At 40.9% G+C, this 17052-nt stretch overlaps 1 protein-coding gene across 1 annotated transcript in view; it reads left to right on the forward strand.

The window, feature by feature from the left end:
* Positions 1-17052, forward strand: part of LOC311146365 (parathyroid hormone/parathyroid hormone-related peptide receptor-like) — a gene marked incomplete at both ends in the record, with an annotated part of 95401 nt that overhangs the window by 39758 nt on the left and 38591 nt on the right. Inside the window, one exon of the mRNA XM_084182851.1 lies at positions 10202-10304. Coding sequence (XP_084038977.1) covers positions 10202-10304 — 103 coding nt within the window. The remainder of the gene's footprint in view (positions 1-10201; positions 10305-17052) is intronic.

Genomic DNA, 17052 nt, shown 5'->3' on the forward strand with positions numbered 1-17052 from the left:
TCCACTTTCAGCATTTGAGTCACAAATATACCGAGGGGACGATTTCAGAAAATGCTTTCTGCCATTGTATAAGCCTGTCTATAATCAAGACTGTGGGTAATGTAGTGAAACCCACTGTCTCCACTCTGAGCTCAACTCAATATTTTTCACTCATCATCACCCACTTGTCATATTTCACCCATTTCCTATGAAATACAGTGCATTCGGACAGTACAGACACTTTGACTTTTTCCCCCCAAAAAATTACGTTAGACCTTATTCTAAAATGGATGAAATTGTTTTTTTCCCCTCATCAGTCTACACTCAAAATTCAAAAGGCATTCGCAACTCTGAGCTATCTTTTTTGCAGGTGCGTCAGAGCTTTTGTGAGTTTTTTTAAATTAGCACCCTTATGTTGAAATAGGCCCACCAACATCCATTCCATGCATCGAATGGGGTTGGAGTCGAGGGAAAAAAAGTAAGTGCTACCAAATATAACAATGTGCAACATTCTAATACAGTGTGTACATAAAACGTATTAAACACGTCTGTAAAACCACAATGAGGACTTCAACCCACTAAGCAAGTTTTCATAAATCATTGGGTACAGCACAAGAAAAACGTCAGAGTAATCTGAAATGGTGGCATTATATCATATTCACATTTACAACATAACATACATAGGCATTTCATCATTAATACCTTTAGGAAATAATGTCTGGAGGGTGAAAATCCAAAAACATTATCTTTTGCTCAGAGTATTATTTATATCACCTCCCCTGTCTGATATCTTAACTTTCTCTATGCCACAAAATCTAAAGGTAGTAATGTCATGTTTTAGGTCATTAAAATGTACTGCGACTGGGTAATCCCTGTCATTTGTCTTGATTGAACTTTTATGTTCACAAATTCTCTGTTTGAGAGAACGAGAGGTTTTACCTACATAACAAAGCCCACATGGACATTTAATCATGTAGATAACATGAGTGGTGGAGCATGTAATAATGTCATTTATTTGGAACCGTTTTCCTGTATGTGGATGGCAGAAATATTCACACTTCATCATATTGTTGCACTGTGCGCAACCTCTGCATTTATATTTACCATTCGGAACAGGGGGTAAAAGAGCCTGGATGATTTTATTTTCTGGCTGGCAGTTGGCATGGACCAATTTGTCGCTTAAATTGCGACCTCTCCTATATACAATAAGTGGTGGATTCTTAAATTCAGGTGGCTATGTCTACATAAGTGTGCTAATTAAAAAAACTCACAAAAGCTCTGACGAAGGCCTTAAGGCCGATACGTAAAGCTTATTAAGGATCGGACCCTTTTTTTAAATGTTCGCCTAAAATGACTAACTGCCTGTAGCTCAATACCTGAAGCAAGGAAATGCATATTCTTGATGCCATTTGAAAGGAAACACTTTGAAGTTTGTAGAAATGTGAAATTAATGTAGTAGAATATAACACATTAGATCTGGTAAAAGATAATACAAACAAAAAAACATGCGTTTTCTTGTTTATTTTTTTGTTCTGTTATCTTTAAAATGCAAGAGAAAGCCCACAATATAATATTGCAGTTTAGGCGCAATTTATATTTTGGCCACTTGATGGCAGCAGTGTGTGTTTGCAAAGTTTCAGATTGATCCAGTGAAGCATTGCAATACTGGACATTTTTGTATCAAGTCTGCCCAAATGTGCCGAATTGGTAAACTGATACATTTTCAAGTACATAACTATAGAGAACATATAATACAAAAATTGATTTTATCAAACAAAACTATGCTACATTTTATCTCTGGGACCCTCAGGATGACAAATCAGAGCAAGATTACTGAATGTAAGTACATTATTTACCTTCAGAGGTGAATGTATCAAATCAGTTGCTGTGATACGTTTTTTGTGGTTGTGCACTCTCCTCAAACAATAGCATGGTAGTTATTCACTGTAATAGCTACTGTAAATTGGACAGTGCAGTTAGATTAACATGAATTTAAGCTTTCTGCCCATATAAGACATGTCTATGTCCTGGAAAGTCTGCTGTTTCTTACAATAGTCATGCTAATCACATTAGTGCACGTTAGCTCAACCGTCCCATATACGGGACACCGATCCCGTAGAGGTTAAAGAACAGTGATACTATCAAGAGTAGTGTGCGGGTTTCTTCTTCTTTTTTTATCAATCTACACACAATACCCTATAATGACTAAGAAAAAACAGGAATTTTTAGCAAATGTATTAAAAATAAATAACTGAAATCACATTTACATAAGTATTCAGACCCTTTACTCAGTACTTTGTTGAAGCACCTTTGGCAGCAATTACAGCCTTGAGTCTTCTTGGGTATGATGCTACATGCTTGGCACACCTATATTTGGGGAGTTTCTCCCATTCATCTCTGCAGATCCTCTCAAGCTCTGTCAGGTTGCATCGGGAGCATCGCTGCACAGCTATTTTCAGGTCTCTCCAGAGATCTTCGATCGGGTTCAAGTCTGGGCTCTATGCTGGGCCACTCAAGGACATTCAGAGACTTGTCCCGAAGCCACTCCTGCGTTGTCTTGGCTGTGTGCTTAGGGTCGTTGTCCTGTTGGAAGGTGAACCTTCACCCCAGTCTGAGTTCCTGCGCGCTCTGGAGCAGGTTTTCATCAAGGAACTCTCTGTACTTTGCTCCGTTCATCTTTCCCTCAATCCTGACTAGTCTCCCAGTTCCTGCCGCTCAAAAACATCCATCTTGGTTTCATCAGACCAGAGAATCTTGTTTCTCATGGTCTGAGAGTCCTTTAGGTGCCTTTTGGCAAACCAAGCTGGCTGTCATGTGCCTTTTACTGAGGAGTGGCTTCCGTCTGGCCACTCTACCATAAAGGCCTGATTTGGTGGAGTTCTGCAGAGATGGTTGTCATTCTGGAAGGTTCTCCCATCTCCACAGAGGAACTCTGGAGCTCTGTCAGAGTGACCATCGGGTTCTTGGTTACCTCCCTGACCAAGGCCCTTCTCCCCCGATTGCTCAGTTTGGCTGGGCGGCCAGCTCTAGGAAGAGTCTTGGTGGTTCAAAACTTATTCCTTTTAAGAATGATGGAGGCCACTTTGTTCTTGGGGACCTTCAATGCTGCAGACATTTTTTGGTACCCTTCCCCAGATCTGTGCCTCGACACAATCCTCCCGGAGCTCTACTGACAATTCCTTCGACCTCATGGCTTGGTTTTTGCTCTGACATGCACTGCCAACTGTGGGAGCTTATATAGAAAGGTGTGTGCCTTTCCAAAAGATGTCCATTCAATTGAATTTACCACAGGTGGACTCTAATCAAGTGTAGAAGCATCTTAAAGATGATCAATGGAAACAGGATGCAGCTGAGCTCAATTTCGAGTCTCATAGCAAAGGGTCTGAATACCTATGTAAATGTAATATTTCTACAAACCTGTTTTTGCTTTGTCATTATGGGGTATTGTGTGTAGATTGATGAGAGAAAAAACTATTTAATCCATTTCAGAATAAGGCTGTAACGTATCAAATTGTGGAAAAAGTCAAGGGATCTAAATACTTTCCGAATGCACTGTATATGTGCATTTGAAACAAAACAAAAATAATAAATCTTTACTTTTTGCAGTATTTCTATAGAAACCAAATCTATTATCTCGTGTTACTCACAGCATTGACGACAACTTTGAGTGAGCAGTAAATGGGTGCAGGTTTTATTAAGTCTATAAACTTAATAAAGCAAGTGTGGATCCAATTGTACTGTATATTCATGAACAGGCAATAGCCATAGTGGTACAACACTGACCGTTTCAATGGTCTTGTCCCTTCAGTCTATATGCAGCAAACTCAATATTGGTCTGCACATTTCCTTTAAAGAGATTTAATTTCATTAATTGGCCTGGACTCTGTTCATTCAAGTAGTGTTTGTATTTAGACGACCAATGATGAAAACTCATATTTATATGGTGTGTACTTTCCTCATTTTCTTTTTGGCATGCTGTCAACAAATATTTAACAAAAATAATACTGTATTTTTTTTTGCAATTCAGATAAATAAGAATGTGCAAAGCTTCTCCGTTTAAGAGTTATGTTTGCTTTAGTGGTTTGGGGCCTGGCCAGCAGAGAATGAACATAGTTTTTGAAAACTATCATAAGGCACAGACTTATTACCCATGATCCTCCTCTAAAGGATGGCTCTAATCTGAAATCATGATATCTTGACATAAGGAGGCATTATCTCTTCTTTACCAAGACGTGTGCCAGCTGCATTGTCTTCTAGTAAAATATTGTCTGAAGTCTGAGGGCAATTCCGTGATACCTGGGGGCCTCTCATTCTCTTTGACCTATTTCTGTCTTAACACACAGCCCCAAATGTAACCCCCATTACTCTTCCATGCAACAGGGTCACAAAACTAAGCCATACCAGAAAGATCAAGGTTCACAGTAGAAAATAGCTTTATTAATCCATTATATAGAGACAACCTTTTAAAGGTGACAAATCCCCATCAATTTCCAGCTTGAAGGTATTTATCAAACTGTCATTTGTAGTTCAGGGGCAGACTTGTTCTTCCAGGAACACATTGCATGAAAACTCAAGTAAAACATTACCTGCAGAATAAAATTGCATAGTAAAACATGGTCTCTATACAGTTATGTCTAAGATCTTTATTCTTCAACTTACTTGTGCATAGTTTCTTTAAAGACCTCAGATGGCTACTTAATGTCAAACTTAATTATTTTCTAAATATGCCATCTTTAGATTTGGAAAGAAGATGATGAAGACACCTGTCTTTTCAAGGGCTGACGTCAGCAAGCTCAGTTTTGTTGTTTTTCTGGCCTGTCACTGGCATTACCCCTGCATAAAGTAACATAAGTCAGCAGCGATTTAGATGTGAAAATGATCTTTGCTTCTCTGGAATAGACCTGTGGAATATTCTATATTGGCATAGCCAGTACAGTAAACAGGTTGTATCTATCCTTGTCGCTGTGTGGTGAAATGTTGTTCCATCTGTGGTTGTTTACCGTCCTAGGCCATAAATGTCTTCTTTCCTCTATAAACCCATTCAGCTCTTAAAATGGATATCCTTATTTCAAGCCTAAAACTAGTGAAAATATTGATGGATCGAGCATTATGGTTTCAAATGCTGCAGTGGAACCCTGTGTGTGGCTGGGGGCCTGGTATTTGCCATTTAATATTATATCACCTGAAACGCATTGCTTTAGAGACAAAACTCACCTATCTTATTTCCCTAATGATATAAGGTAGATTGAAGTCATGCACAATATGGTGTTTAGATATACAGACAACCAGAGTAGGCATTATAGACTGTACTCTGATACCTATTATTAATTTAAAAAACTAAGACTCAAGCTCACTTTCTCCTGGGAGTAGGCCTACATTAAGTCAAATGTCTCTTTTGGGTCAATTTGGTGGCACATTGGAGCATGCCAGTGTCTGCTTTAATGGGGTTTAAATCAATATCTGTGTAAAACAAATGCTGACATACAGTACCACATGCTGAGATTCTGACATGGCTGAGCAATTAAAGTTGGATCACTTCTTTAGTCACAGTAGCTAGGTTTCAATCCAATTGGCGACAGATTTTCATGCAAATATTCTAAAATCCGCATAAAGAAAATATGCAAATTTCCCCACCAGTGGTGTGTTTCCACCAAACTGACTTGTTGCGGATAAAAATCAGCAAGTGATGATGTAGTGCACACAAAATGTACTTTTTCGCTTACGTTTTCATGTACCGAATACAAATCTAAAATTCAATGTGTTTTGTCACAAAAACTGTTGCGTTAAATAGCATATGGGCCTACTCTGGTCTTGGCACGTGCACTCTAGCCAACAATTCTCAGCTACAATGCAGGTAGGTTGTGCGGGTAGGTTAGTCTACATGATGAGATTTGTTTGGATAACAGCGAGAATACTTTTTTTTGTTAAACGGCAGTCAAGCATTGATCATCATGTCACCAGAATAAGACCATCGATATTTAGCATCAAGATCACCTTGCATTTTCACCACCCTGTGAAGTTCATCATAATTTATTTAATCTGTAGCCTAATAAACTACATGGTTTCCCGAGTCATAGTGGGAGGACCACACACCATATCATCGCATGACTCCAAGTTGACTTTGATATGAATGTTATTATATCAATATTTGTGCATAAAGGCATTTCCACTGCTATTTCTAGCATAATTCATTTTACTGACACAAAAAGATCCCACCATGTCGAACGAACAAATTATCTGTTGGCATATATACAATTCTATGACTCGCATAAAAAAATGTGTATGACTCGCATAAAGACTGTCAATGGAAACGAGGTTAGAGAGACAATCTGATCTAGATTCTAGGTTCAACCTTTTTAAAACCTTTTGACATTAGCATGACACTTTGGCTCAGTTAGACTGTTCTTCCTGCACTTACAGTTAAAAAAAAAACGTGTTTATTTTTAATTTTTAAATACAATGATAAGAAATGTAGTTGTGTTACAGTGGGGGAAAAAAGTATTTAGTCAGCCACCAATTGTGCAAGTTCTCCCACTTAAAAAGATGAGAGAGGCCTGTAATTTTCATCATAGGTACACATCAACTATGACAGACAAATTGAGAAAAAAAATCCAGAAAATCACATTGTAGGATTTTTTATGAATTTATTTGCAAATTATGGTGGAAAATAAGTATTTGGTCACCTACAAACAAGCAAGATTTCTGGCTCTCACAGACCTGTAACTTCTTCTTTAAGAGGCTCCTCTGTCCTCCACTCGTTACCTGTATTAATGGCACCTGTTTGAACTTGTTATCAGTATAAAAGACACCTGTCCACAACCTCAAACAGTCACACTCCAAACTCCACTATGGCCAAGACCAAAGAGCTGTCAAAGGACACCAGAAACAAAATTGTAGACCTGCACCAGGCTGGGGAGACTGAATCTGCAATAGGTAAGCAGCTTGGTTTGAAGAAATCAACTGTGGGAGCAATTATTAGGCAATGGAAGACATACAAGACCACTGATAATCTCCCTCGATCTGGGGCTCCACGCAAGATCTCACCCCGTGGGGTCAAAATGATCACAAGAACGGTGAGCAAAAATCCCAGAACCACACGGGGGGACCTAGTGAATGACCTGCAGAGAGCTGGGACCAAAGTAACAAAGCCTACCATCAGTAACACACTACGCCGCCAGGGACTTAAATCCTGCAGTGCCAGACGTGTCCCCCTGCTTAAGCCAGTACATGTCTAGGCCCGTCTGAAGTTTGCTAGAGTGCATTTGTATGATCCAGAAGAGGATTGGGAGAATGTCATATGGTCAGATGAAACCAAAATATAACTTTTTGGTAAAAACTCAACTCGTCGTGTTTGGAGGAAAAAGAATGCTGAGTTGCATCCAAAGAACACCATACCTACTGTGAAGCATGGGTGTGGAAACATCATGCTTTGGGGCTGTTTTTCTGCAAAGGGACCAGGACGACTGATCCGTGTAAAGGAAAGAATGAATGGGGCCATGTATCGTGAGATTTTGAGTGAAAACCTCCTTCCATCAGCAAGGGCATTGAAGATGAAACGTAGCTGGGTCTTTCAGCATGACAATGATCCCAAACACACCGCCCGGGCAACGAAGGAGTGGCTTCGTAAGAAGCATTTCAAGGTCCTGAAGTGGCCTAGCCAGTCTCCAGATCTCAACCCCATAGAAAATCTTTGGAGGGAGTTGAAAGTCTGTGTTGCCCAGCGACAGCCCCAAAACGTCACTGCTCTAGAGGAGATCTGCATGGAGGAATGGGCCAAAATACCAGCAACAGTGTGTGAAAACCTTGTGAAGACTTACAGAAAACGTTTGACCTGTGTCATTGCCAACAAAGGGTATATAACAAAGTATTGAGAAACTTTTGTTATTGACCAAATACTTATTTTCCAATGTAATTTGCAAATAAATTCATAAAAAATCCTACAATGTGATTTTCTGGATTTTTTTTCCTAATTTTGTCTGTCATAGTTGACGTGTACCTATGATGAAAATTACAGGCCTCTCTCATCTTTTTAAGTGCAAGAACTTGCACAATTGGTGGCTGACTAAATACTTTTTTCCCCCACTGTATGTGCCACTCGTTTAAGTGTACAGGATTTTCAACCGTGAGTTTTCAAACAGTTGGAAAGATGCCTGTTGGGAAGCAAGCATATAACATTTCTTGTCACGAATGCCGAAGATGTTACTTGTCAATAGAACAATATTTGTTGCCGATGCGTACTGATTCCAGCGCTCAGCGTCCAGCCAAAGGGACCTATTAAATCAAATTATTCGTCACATACACAGTTTACAGCAGGTGTGAAAGGTGCAGCGAAGTGCTTCTGCTAACTCCCGCAACAATGCAGTACATTGATCAATATCAACTGCCACGTTTTCATGCACAGTTTTTAGTAAAGTCATACCGTATAAAACATTTTTACGACAGCTGTGATGGAAACAGGAAGTTTCGGTACAATTATATAAATGCTGACAGATCATTTGTTCGTTCGACATGGTGGGATCTTTTTGTGTCTGTAAAATTAATTATGCGAGAAATGGCAGTGGAAACGCATTTATGCGCAAATATTGATATAATAACCGTAATATCGAAGTAAACTTGGAGTAACGCAATATGGTGTGTGGTCCTCCCAGTACGACTCGGGAAACCATGCAGTTTAATAGGCTACAGATGAAATAAGTTATGATGAACATTACAGGGTGGTGAAAGTGCACTGTGATCTTGATGCTCCTTCCAAACAATATTGAGGGTCTTATTCTGGTGAAATGATGATCAATGCATGACAGCGATTTGACAAATAAAAGTATTCTCGCTCTTACCCGCACTGTATCTGCGAGCTGTTAGCTAGAGCGCACGTGCCAAGACCAGAGTAGGCACATTTGCTATTTAATGCAACAGTTTTTGTGACAAAACTAACAGTAGAGTTGAAAATGCGATGGAAACGTATTGAACTAGATTTTTATTCAGTACATGAAAACGTATGCGAAAAATGTAATTTTGTGTGCACTATGTCATCATGCACTGATTTTTATTAGCAAAAAGTCCATTTGGTGTAGATACACCACTGGTGGGAAAATGTGCATATTTTCTTTATGCAGATTCTAGAGTATTCGCATGAAAATATGTCGCCAATTGGATGGAAACCTAGCTATTTATAACAATAAAATAATAAAGTCAAAAATAACAAGTAATAGAAGAGGTAGTATGAAGTAATAATGGACTGTATTCAAAAAATAATTGATGTACTTTGACTATATTTTTTTACAAATACAAAATGAGTATTGAATTGGTCACGCGGTAGAATAAATAGTATACAGTATAATTGAAAAGTTTGTGTGTAAGGGTTGGATGTATGGGTAGTCAGTGCAATAATCTCAAGTGCAGATAGTCTCTAAGGTACAGGTCTGTGCAGGGACACAGCTTGGGTTAGAAGGGAAAACATTTCCTTGAATGGAAAACCACACCTGGGATATTATGGCTCTCTCTCCAGCACTGTGTTTGAAAGCTGAGCAAATGTTGCGAGGTGTAAGAGGAAAACGTTTGGTCATAACTGATTAGTGCTTAATGATACACCAGCCACAGAGTGACTAAAATCACAGGCGTACCAGCTGGGACTATAAACAAAGAGCGAAACTGATACTGTTTAGACAAGAAACAGAAACCGCAAGGTCTTTTATAACCCCTTGACTTCATGGGCAGTTAAGACAGGAATAAAAATATGTAACCGACTTTACGTTTACCCAAACCACCGTGACTTACAGTTGGCCAAATGCCTCTTATTTGGTTCATCTTAATTGTACTGTGAAAGAAATTGCTTTTTTGTGTTTTAGCAAACCATTAGACTGGGACAATGAGAGTGATGGGGTTTTGATAATCGGATTGTATTGCATCTATGTACACATCACACATGCTACAGTCTACCACCTACTGCTGTTGGCTAGGCTTGTTGTTTGGATACAGTATGAGGGTAGGGTGTGTGTGTCTGTATCTGTGTGTGTGTGTGGGGGGGTGGCGGTGTCAACCTCGCATAAAATGATGCTGTCAACCTCGTATTAAAATGCTTATTGATATGGGAAATTAAATGTGGTTTCACAACAATGCATTCCTGCTCTGCTATCTGATGTTGTTACAAACTTTTCCATTGTGTTTATGGAAGAATGATTGCTCCTCAGTCCACTAACTCAGTGTCATTGTCCTTTTTATGCAGGTAGAGGCAGATGATGTGCTCACCAAAGAAGAACAGATCGGCCTGTTGTTCAAAGCTAAACGCAAGTGTGAGGTAGCCATCAGGAACAAACACAAGCCTGGTGGTGAGTTTTGAAATTGATTTTTAAATGTACTTTTTCTCAGATAAAAGTTATGTAAACCTGATGTACCAGCCTACCCTTTTTTTTATTGACATGAAAATGGTCCTGTCACATTGGTATTGGATAAATGACATATGTGGCTCCCTGCACAGTTAAGTTAATCTCTGTTGGTTCACTGCCTGCTCTGTTAACCAGGCACCAATGTAGTTATGTCACATTGACACCTGAGGGCATATCAGGAGTATAAGCATTATTTTGTCTACTATGTTGTCTCAGCAGGAAAATAACTCTGTTTGAACTGACATCACTATTACAGTGTTGACACACAGAGCAGAGGAAACAGTCGATTAAGAGGCTGAGATGTATAGATTATTGAGCGAGTCAGAACTTAAATACATCAGACATCGAAACAGAACAGGCTTTCTGTAGGAATAATGACTTGACTCTGACAGAACACAGGAAAATGTAAGCTGATTTTTAGAGCCTGTCACAAGATTATTCATTATCTTGTGGAGAAAATGGTTTCCTTTGTCACTATTTGAATCAAATTAGTCAAATTAGTGTGACTTCTGATGGCATTGATCCAATCCAAATTGTAGCTTTAATATGGCGCATTCAGTCAGGACAATTACAGATAGTACCATGGCTGGACTATAGTTTTAAATTAAGAGTGGAACATTTATTATATTTTTTCCTGTATGGTTAGGGTGGTCGGGGGGATTTTTGAGAGAAGCTGATCCGGTCCATATTTGTTTACTTGTGGTTGTGTGAAGACCGTCACTTTCAGGCAGACCCCAGAATCCCTGTCTCTGTGGTCACTATATTTTTTTCAATTTGATTATTCTAAAGAGATTTTGGATTCCATATCCAGCCAGTCATATTATTTTCTCTTTAACCCTAGTTCATTGTGGTCTTCTTGTGTTCTTTCTGTGTTGGAAACAAACACATTCTTTCTCCGTATATGAAACACACCATTACAAATATTTATTGTAGAACTAAGAAATACAAAGGGTATTGTTGATGGATTCCCAGTAGTTATATTATCTCTCACAATATTCCCCAAATGTGCACAGATTCTGCAAATGTTCACAGCTTTCAGGCTTAACTTGAAATAGAACTTAAAAGAACATTTTTTAAGATCATCAATCATCTAAAGTCATCAAAATACTTCTTTGTACAAGATGGTTTCAGTATTTAAAAGGTAAAGGGTAAAGCATGCATGTGGTTCCTCAAAGTGTATTGATCAGAATGATTCCAGACACTAACACTAAGCAGAGCACTTGGAGCCACATTAGAGCTGTCTAAGATGAGTCTCCTTACCTCCTCTGACCACCATCAGCCCTAATGCAGCCTGACATGTCTTGCGTGTCACTGTCGTATGAGGTGTTACTATTTTGCCAGGGTATATTTCCCCCTTCAACAGCTTCCTTCTTCGTCATTTGGGAGAGTATTTAAAATGAAATTTGTGTTGAGTCGGCCTAATATTTTATTACCATGGAGAATACACATCTTACCTCCAGTTTTCGTCAGTTTCTTTTTGAATTAGTCAATTTGTGAAATGAACAGAAATGCATATCACAAATTGAAATAATTGTATTTAATGTAGTGGTAAACTCCCAATTAATCCAAAGACCAGTTAAATGTTTTAATGGATCTCTTGATGGTTGACTTTTGCTAAAACGTTCTATGCAATATATATTTTTATTACCTGGGAGAAATTAAATCTCACCTCCAGTTTGCGTCCGTTTATATTTAAATTAGTCAATTTGTAGGGCCTCCCGAGTGGCCCAGCAGTCTAAGGCACTGCATCCCAGTGCTAGAGGCGTCACTACAGACCCAGGTTCGATCCCGGGCTGTATCACAACCGGCCGTGATCAGGAGTCCCATAGGGCGGCGCACAATTGGACCAGTGTCGTCAGGGTTAGGGGAGGGTTTGGCCGAGGGGGCTTTACTTGGCTCATTGTGCTCTAGCAACTCCTTGTGGTGGGCCGGGCGCCTGCAGGCTGACCTCAGGCGTCAGGTGAACGATGTTTCCTCAGACACGTTGGTGCGGCTGGCTTCCGGGTTAAGCGGGCGAGTGTTAAGAAGCGCGGTTTGGCGGGTCATGTTTCGCCTCCCGATCCCGTTGGGGAGTTGCAGTAATGAAATTGGGGAGAAAAAGAGGGTAAAAAGTTATAATAACAATAACAAAAGTGTAATGAATATGTTCTCAGATACAATTCTTACTAGTGTGTGTATGTGTGTGTGTGTGTGTGTGTGTGCATCTATCAATTACACATACATGTTAATACATACACACAACAAGTAGGTCAAGCTGTATATTCACACTCTCCGTAGCGGATGTGAGTAAGACCTTAAAACAGGTCAACATTTGGATTACCAAATAAAATCAAATGTTATTTTTCACATACACGTGTTTAGCAGATGTTATAGCAGGTGTAGCGAAATGCTTGTGCTTCTAGCTCCGACAGTGCAGTAATATCTAACAAGTCATATCTAAAAATTTCACAACATATACCCAATACACACAAAACTAGTAAGGAATGGGATTTAAGAATATATACATATATGGACAAGCAATGACATAGCGGCATGGACTAAGATACAGTAGAATGTTATAGAATAGAATGCAGTATATACATATGAGATGAGTAGTCCAAGATGTGAACATTATTAAAGTGACTACTGTTCCATTTCTTAAAGTGGCCAGTGATTTCAATAGCCAGCAGCAGCCACTAATGTGCTAGTGGTGGCTATTTAACAGTCTGTTGGCCTTGAGATAGAAGCTGTTTTTCATTCTCTCGGTCCCAGCTTTGATGCACCTGTACTGACCTCGCCTTCTGGATGATAGCGGGGTGAACAGGCAGTGGCTACCCGGAACATATCCCAGTTCGCGTGATCAAAACAATCTTGAAGCGTGGATTCCGATTGGTCAGACCAGCGTTGAATAGTCCTTAGCACGGGTACTTCCTGTTTGAGTTTCTGCCTATAGGAAGGGAGAAGCAAAATGGAGTCGTGGTCAGATTTGCCGAAAGGAGGGTGGGGGAGGGCCTTATAACCATCCCAGAAGTTTGAATAGCAATGGTCGAGGGTTTTGGCAGCGCGAGTGCAACAGTCGATATGTTGATAGAACTTCGGCAGCCTAGTCCTCAAATTTGCTTTGTTAAAATCCCCGGCAACAATAAATGCAGCCTCAGGAAATGTGGTTTCCAGTTTGCATAAGATCCAGTGAAGTTCTTTGAGGGCCGTCGTGGTATCGGCTTGAGGGGGGATATACACGGCCGTGACTATAACCGAAGAAAATTCTCTTGGGAGATAATACGGTCGGCATTTGATTGTGAGATATTCTAGGTCGGGTGAACATAAGGACTCGAGTTCCTCTATGTTACTACAATTACACCATGAGTCATTAATCATGAAACACACACCTCCGCCCTTCTGCTTCCCGGAGAGATATTTATTCCTGTCTGTGCGATGAACTGAGAACCCATCTGGCTGGACCGATTCCGACAGAATATCCCAAGAGAGCCATGTTTCCGTGAAACAGAGTATGTTACAGGCCTTGATGTCTCTCTGGAAAGAAATCCTTGCCAGTAGTTCGTCGAGCTTGTTAACCAGAGACTGAACATTACTAGGATGTGTAGTCTGAGCATGCGCTGACCAACTGGCAAGTGTTTTCACTGACATTTTCAACCTGTCCCTGACTGAGTCTGTAATACCAACATGTTTCAAGCAGACCACCATAGTCCCTGTGCCCAAGAACACTAAGGAAACCTGCCTAAATGACTACAGACCCGTAGCACTCACGTCTGTAGCCATGAAGTGCTTTGAAAGGCTGGTCAAGGCTCACATCAACCCTATTACCCCAGAAACCCTAGACCCACTCCAATTTACATACCGCCCCAACAGATCCACAGATGATGCAATCTCTATTGCACTCCACACTGCCCTTTCCCACCTGGACAAAAGGAACACCCACGTGAGAATGCTATTCATTGACTACAGCTCAGCGTTCAACACCATAGTGCCCTCAAAGCTCATCACTAAGTTAAGGACCCTGGGACTAAACACCTCCCTCTGCAACTGGATCCTGGACTTCCTGACGGGCTGCCCCCAGGTGGTAAGAGCAGGTAACAACACATCTGCCACGCTGATCCTCAACACGGGGGCCACTCAGGGGTGCATGCTCAGTCCCCTCCTGTACTCCCTGTTCAGCCATGACTGCATGGCCAGGAACGACTCCAACACCATCATTAAGTTTGCAGACGACACAACGGTGGTAGGCCTGATCACCAACAACGATGAGACCTGGTCATGTGGTGCCAGGATAACAACCTCTCCCTCAACATGATCAAGACAAAGGTGATGATTGTGGACTACAGGAAAACAAGGACCGAGCACGCCCTCTTTCTCATTGACGGGCTGTAGTGGAGCAGGTTGAGATTTTCAAGTTCCTTGGTGTCCACATCACCAACAAACTATCATGGTCCAAACACACCAAGACAGTTGTGAAGAGGGCACGACAAAGCCTATTCCCCCTCAGGAGACTGAAAAGATTTGGCATGGGTCCTCAGATCCTCAAAAAGTTCTACAGCTGCACCTTCGAGGTCATGCTGACTGGTTGCATCACTGCCTGGTATGGCAACTGCTCGGCCTCCGACCGCAAGGCACTACAGAGGGTAGTGCATACGGCCCAGTACATCACTGGGGCCAAGCTTCCTGCCATCCAGGACCTCTATACCAGGCGGTGTCAGAGGAAGGCCCTAAAAATTGTCAAAGACTCCAGCCACCCTAGTCATAGACTGTTCTCTCTGCTACCACAAGGAAAGCGGTACTGGAGCGCCAAGTCTAGGTCCAAAAGGCTTCTTAACAGCTTCTATCCCCAAGCCATAAGACTCCTAAATAGCTAATCAAATGGCTACCCGGACTACTTGCATTGTCCCCATTCCCTCTTTTACGCTGCTGCTACTCTCTGTTTATTATCTATGCATAGTCACTTTAACAATATCTACATGTACAGCACCAGTTAAAAGTTTGGACACACCTACTCATTCAAGGGTTTTTCTTTATGTTTACTATTTTCTATAGCCACCCTTTGCCTTGATGACAGCTTTTCACACTCTTGGCATTCTCTCAACCAGCTTCACCTGGAATGCTTTTCCAACAGTCTTGAAGGAGTTCCCACATATGCTGAGCACTTGTTGGCTGCTTTTTCTTCACTCTGCCGTCTGACTCATCCCAAACCATCTCAATTGGGTTGAGGTCAGGGGATTGTGGAGGTCAGGTCATCTAATGCAGCACACAATCACTCTCCTTCCTGGTAAAATAGCCCTTACACAGCCTGGAGGTGTGTTTGGTCATTGTCCTGTTAAAAAACAAACGATAGTCCCACTATCCCAAACCAGATGGGATGGCGTATCGCTGCAGAATGCTGTGGTAGCCATGCTGGTTAAGTGTGCCTTGAATTCTAAATAAATCACAGACAGTGTCACCAGCAAAGCACCCCCACACCATAACACCTCCTCCTCCATGCTTTACGGTGGGAAATGCACATGCAGAGATCATCCCTTCACCCACACCGCGTCACACAAAGACACGGCGGTTGGAACCAAACATTTCCCTTCTGAACAGTTGATTTTGAGATGTGTCTGTGACTTGAACTCTGTGAAGCGTTTATTTGGGCTGCAATTTCTGAGGCTGGTAACTCTAATGAACTTATCCTCTGCAGCAGAGGTAACTGGATCTTCCATTCCTGTGGCGGTCCTTATGAGAGCCAGTTTCATCATAGCGCTTGATGGTTTTTGCAACTGCGCTTGAAGAAACTTTCAAAGTTCTTGAAATGTTCCGTAATGACTGACCTTCATGTCTTAAAGTATTTGCTTATTTGAGCTGTTCTTGCCATAATATTAAGGACTTGGTCTTTTACCAAATAAAATAGGGCAATTTTTTTACTGTTAGTACAGCATTCCCCGGAGCCCAGAAGGCGGTAACCCGGAAGAGGTCTCCTGGAGGAGACCTGTTTCTTTTCTTTTTCTTTATTGTTGTAAATAAACACCCTTGACACTGAGGTATCACACTTGTCTCCGTGGCTGATCTGTGTAAACGTCTTGATCAAACCCCCTGGTCTGCCACATAACATATTACCTCAATTACCTCGACTAACCGGTGCCCCCGCACATTGACTCTGTACCGGTACCCCTTGTATATAGCCTCGCTACTGTTATTTTTACTGTTAATTTACTGCTTTTATTTTTTACTTGTCTATTGTTTACTTAACACTTATTTTTGTTAAAACTGCATTGTTGGTTAAGGGCTTGTAAGTAAGCATTTCACTGTAAGGTCTACACCTATTGTATTCAGCGCATGTGACAAATACAATTTGATTTGATTTGGAGGAGAGGCGTTGTGCCGTTAGGTGTTTCTTTATTTGTTTTTTTAAACCAGGTTTGCTGTTCACTTGCGCTATATAAGATGGAAGGGAGTTCCATGCACTCATGGCTCTGTATAGTACTGTACGTTTCCTTGAATTTGTTCTGGACCTGGGGACTGTGAAAAGACACCTGGTTGCATGTCTGGTGGTGTAAGTGTGTGTGTCAGTGCTGTGTGTAAGTTGATTATGCAAACAGTTTGGAATGTCCAACACATTAATATTTCTTATAAAAAGAAGAAGTGACGCAGTCAGTCTTTCCTCAACTTAGCCAAGAGAGACTGGCATGCATAGTATTAATGTTAGCCCTCTGATTACAATGAA

Source organism: Coregonus lavaretus, assembly GCF_964263955.1.
Source record: "Coregonus lavaretus genome assembly, chromosome: 19".
Taxonomy (NCBI): domain Eukaryota; kingdom Metazoa; phylum Chordata; class Actinopteri; order Salmoniformes; family Salmonidae; genus Coregonus; species Coregonus lavaretus.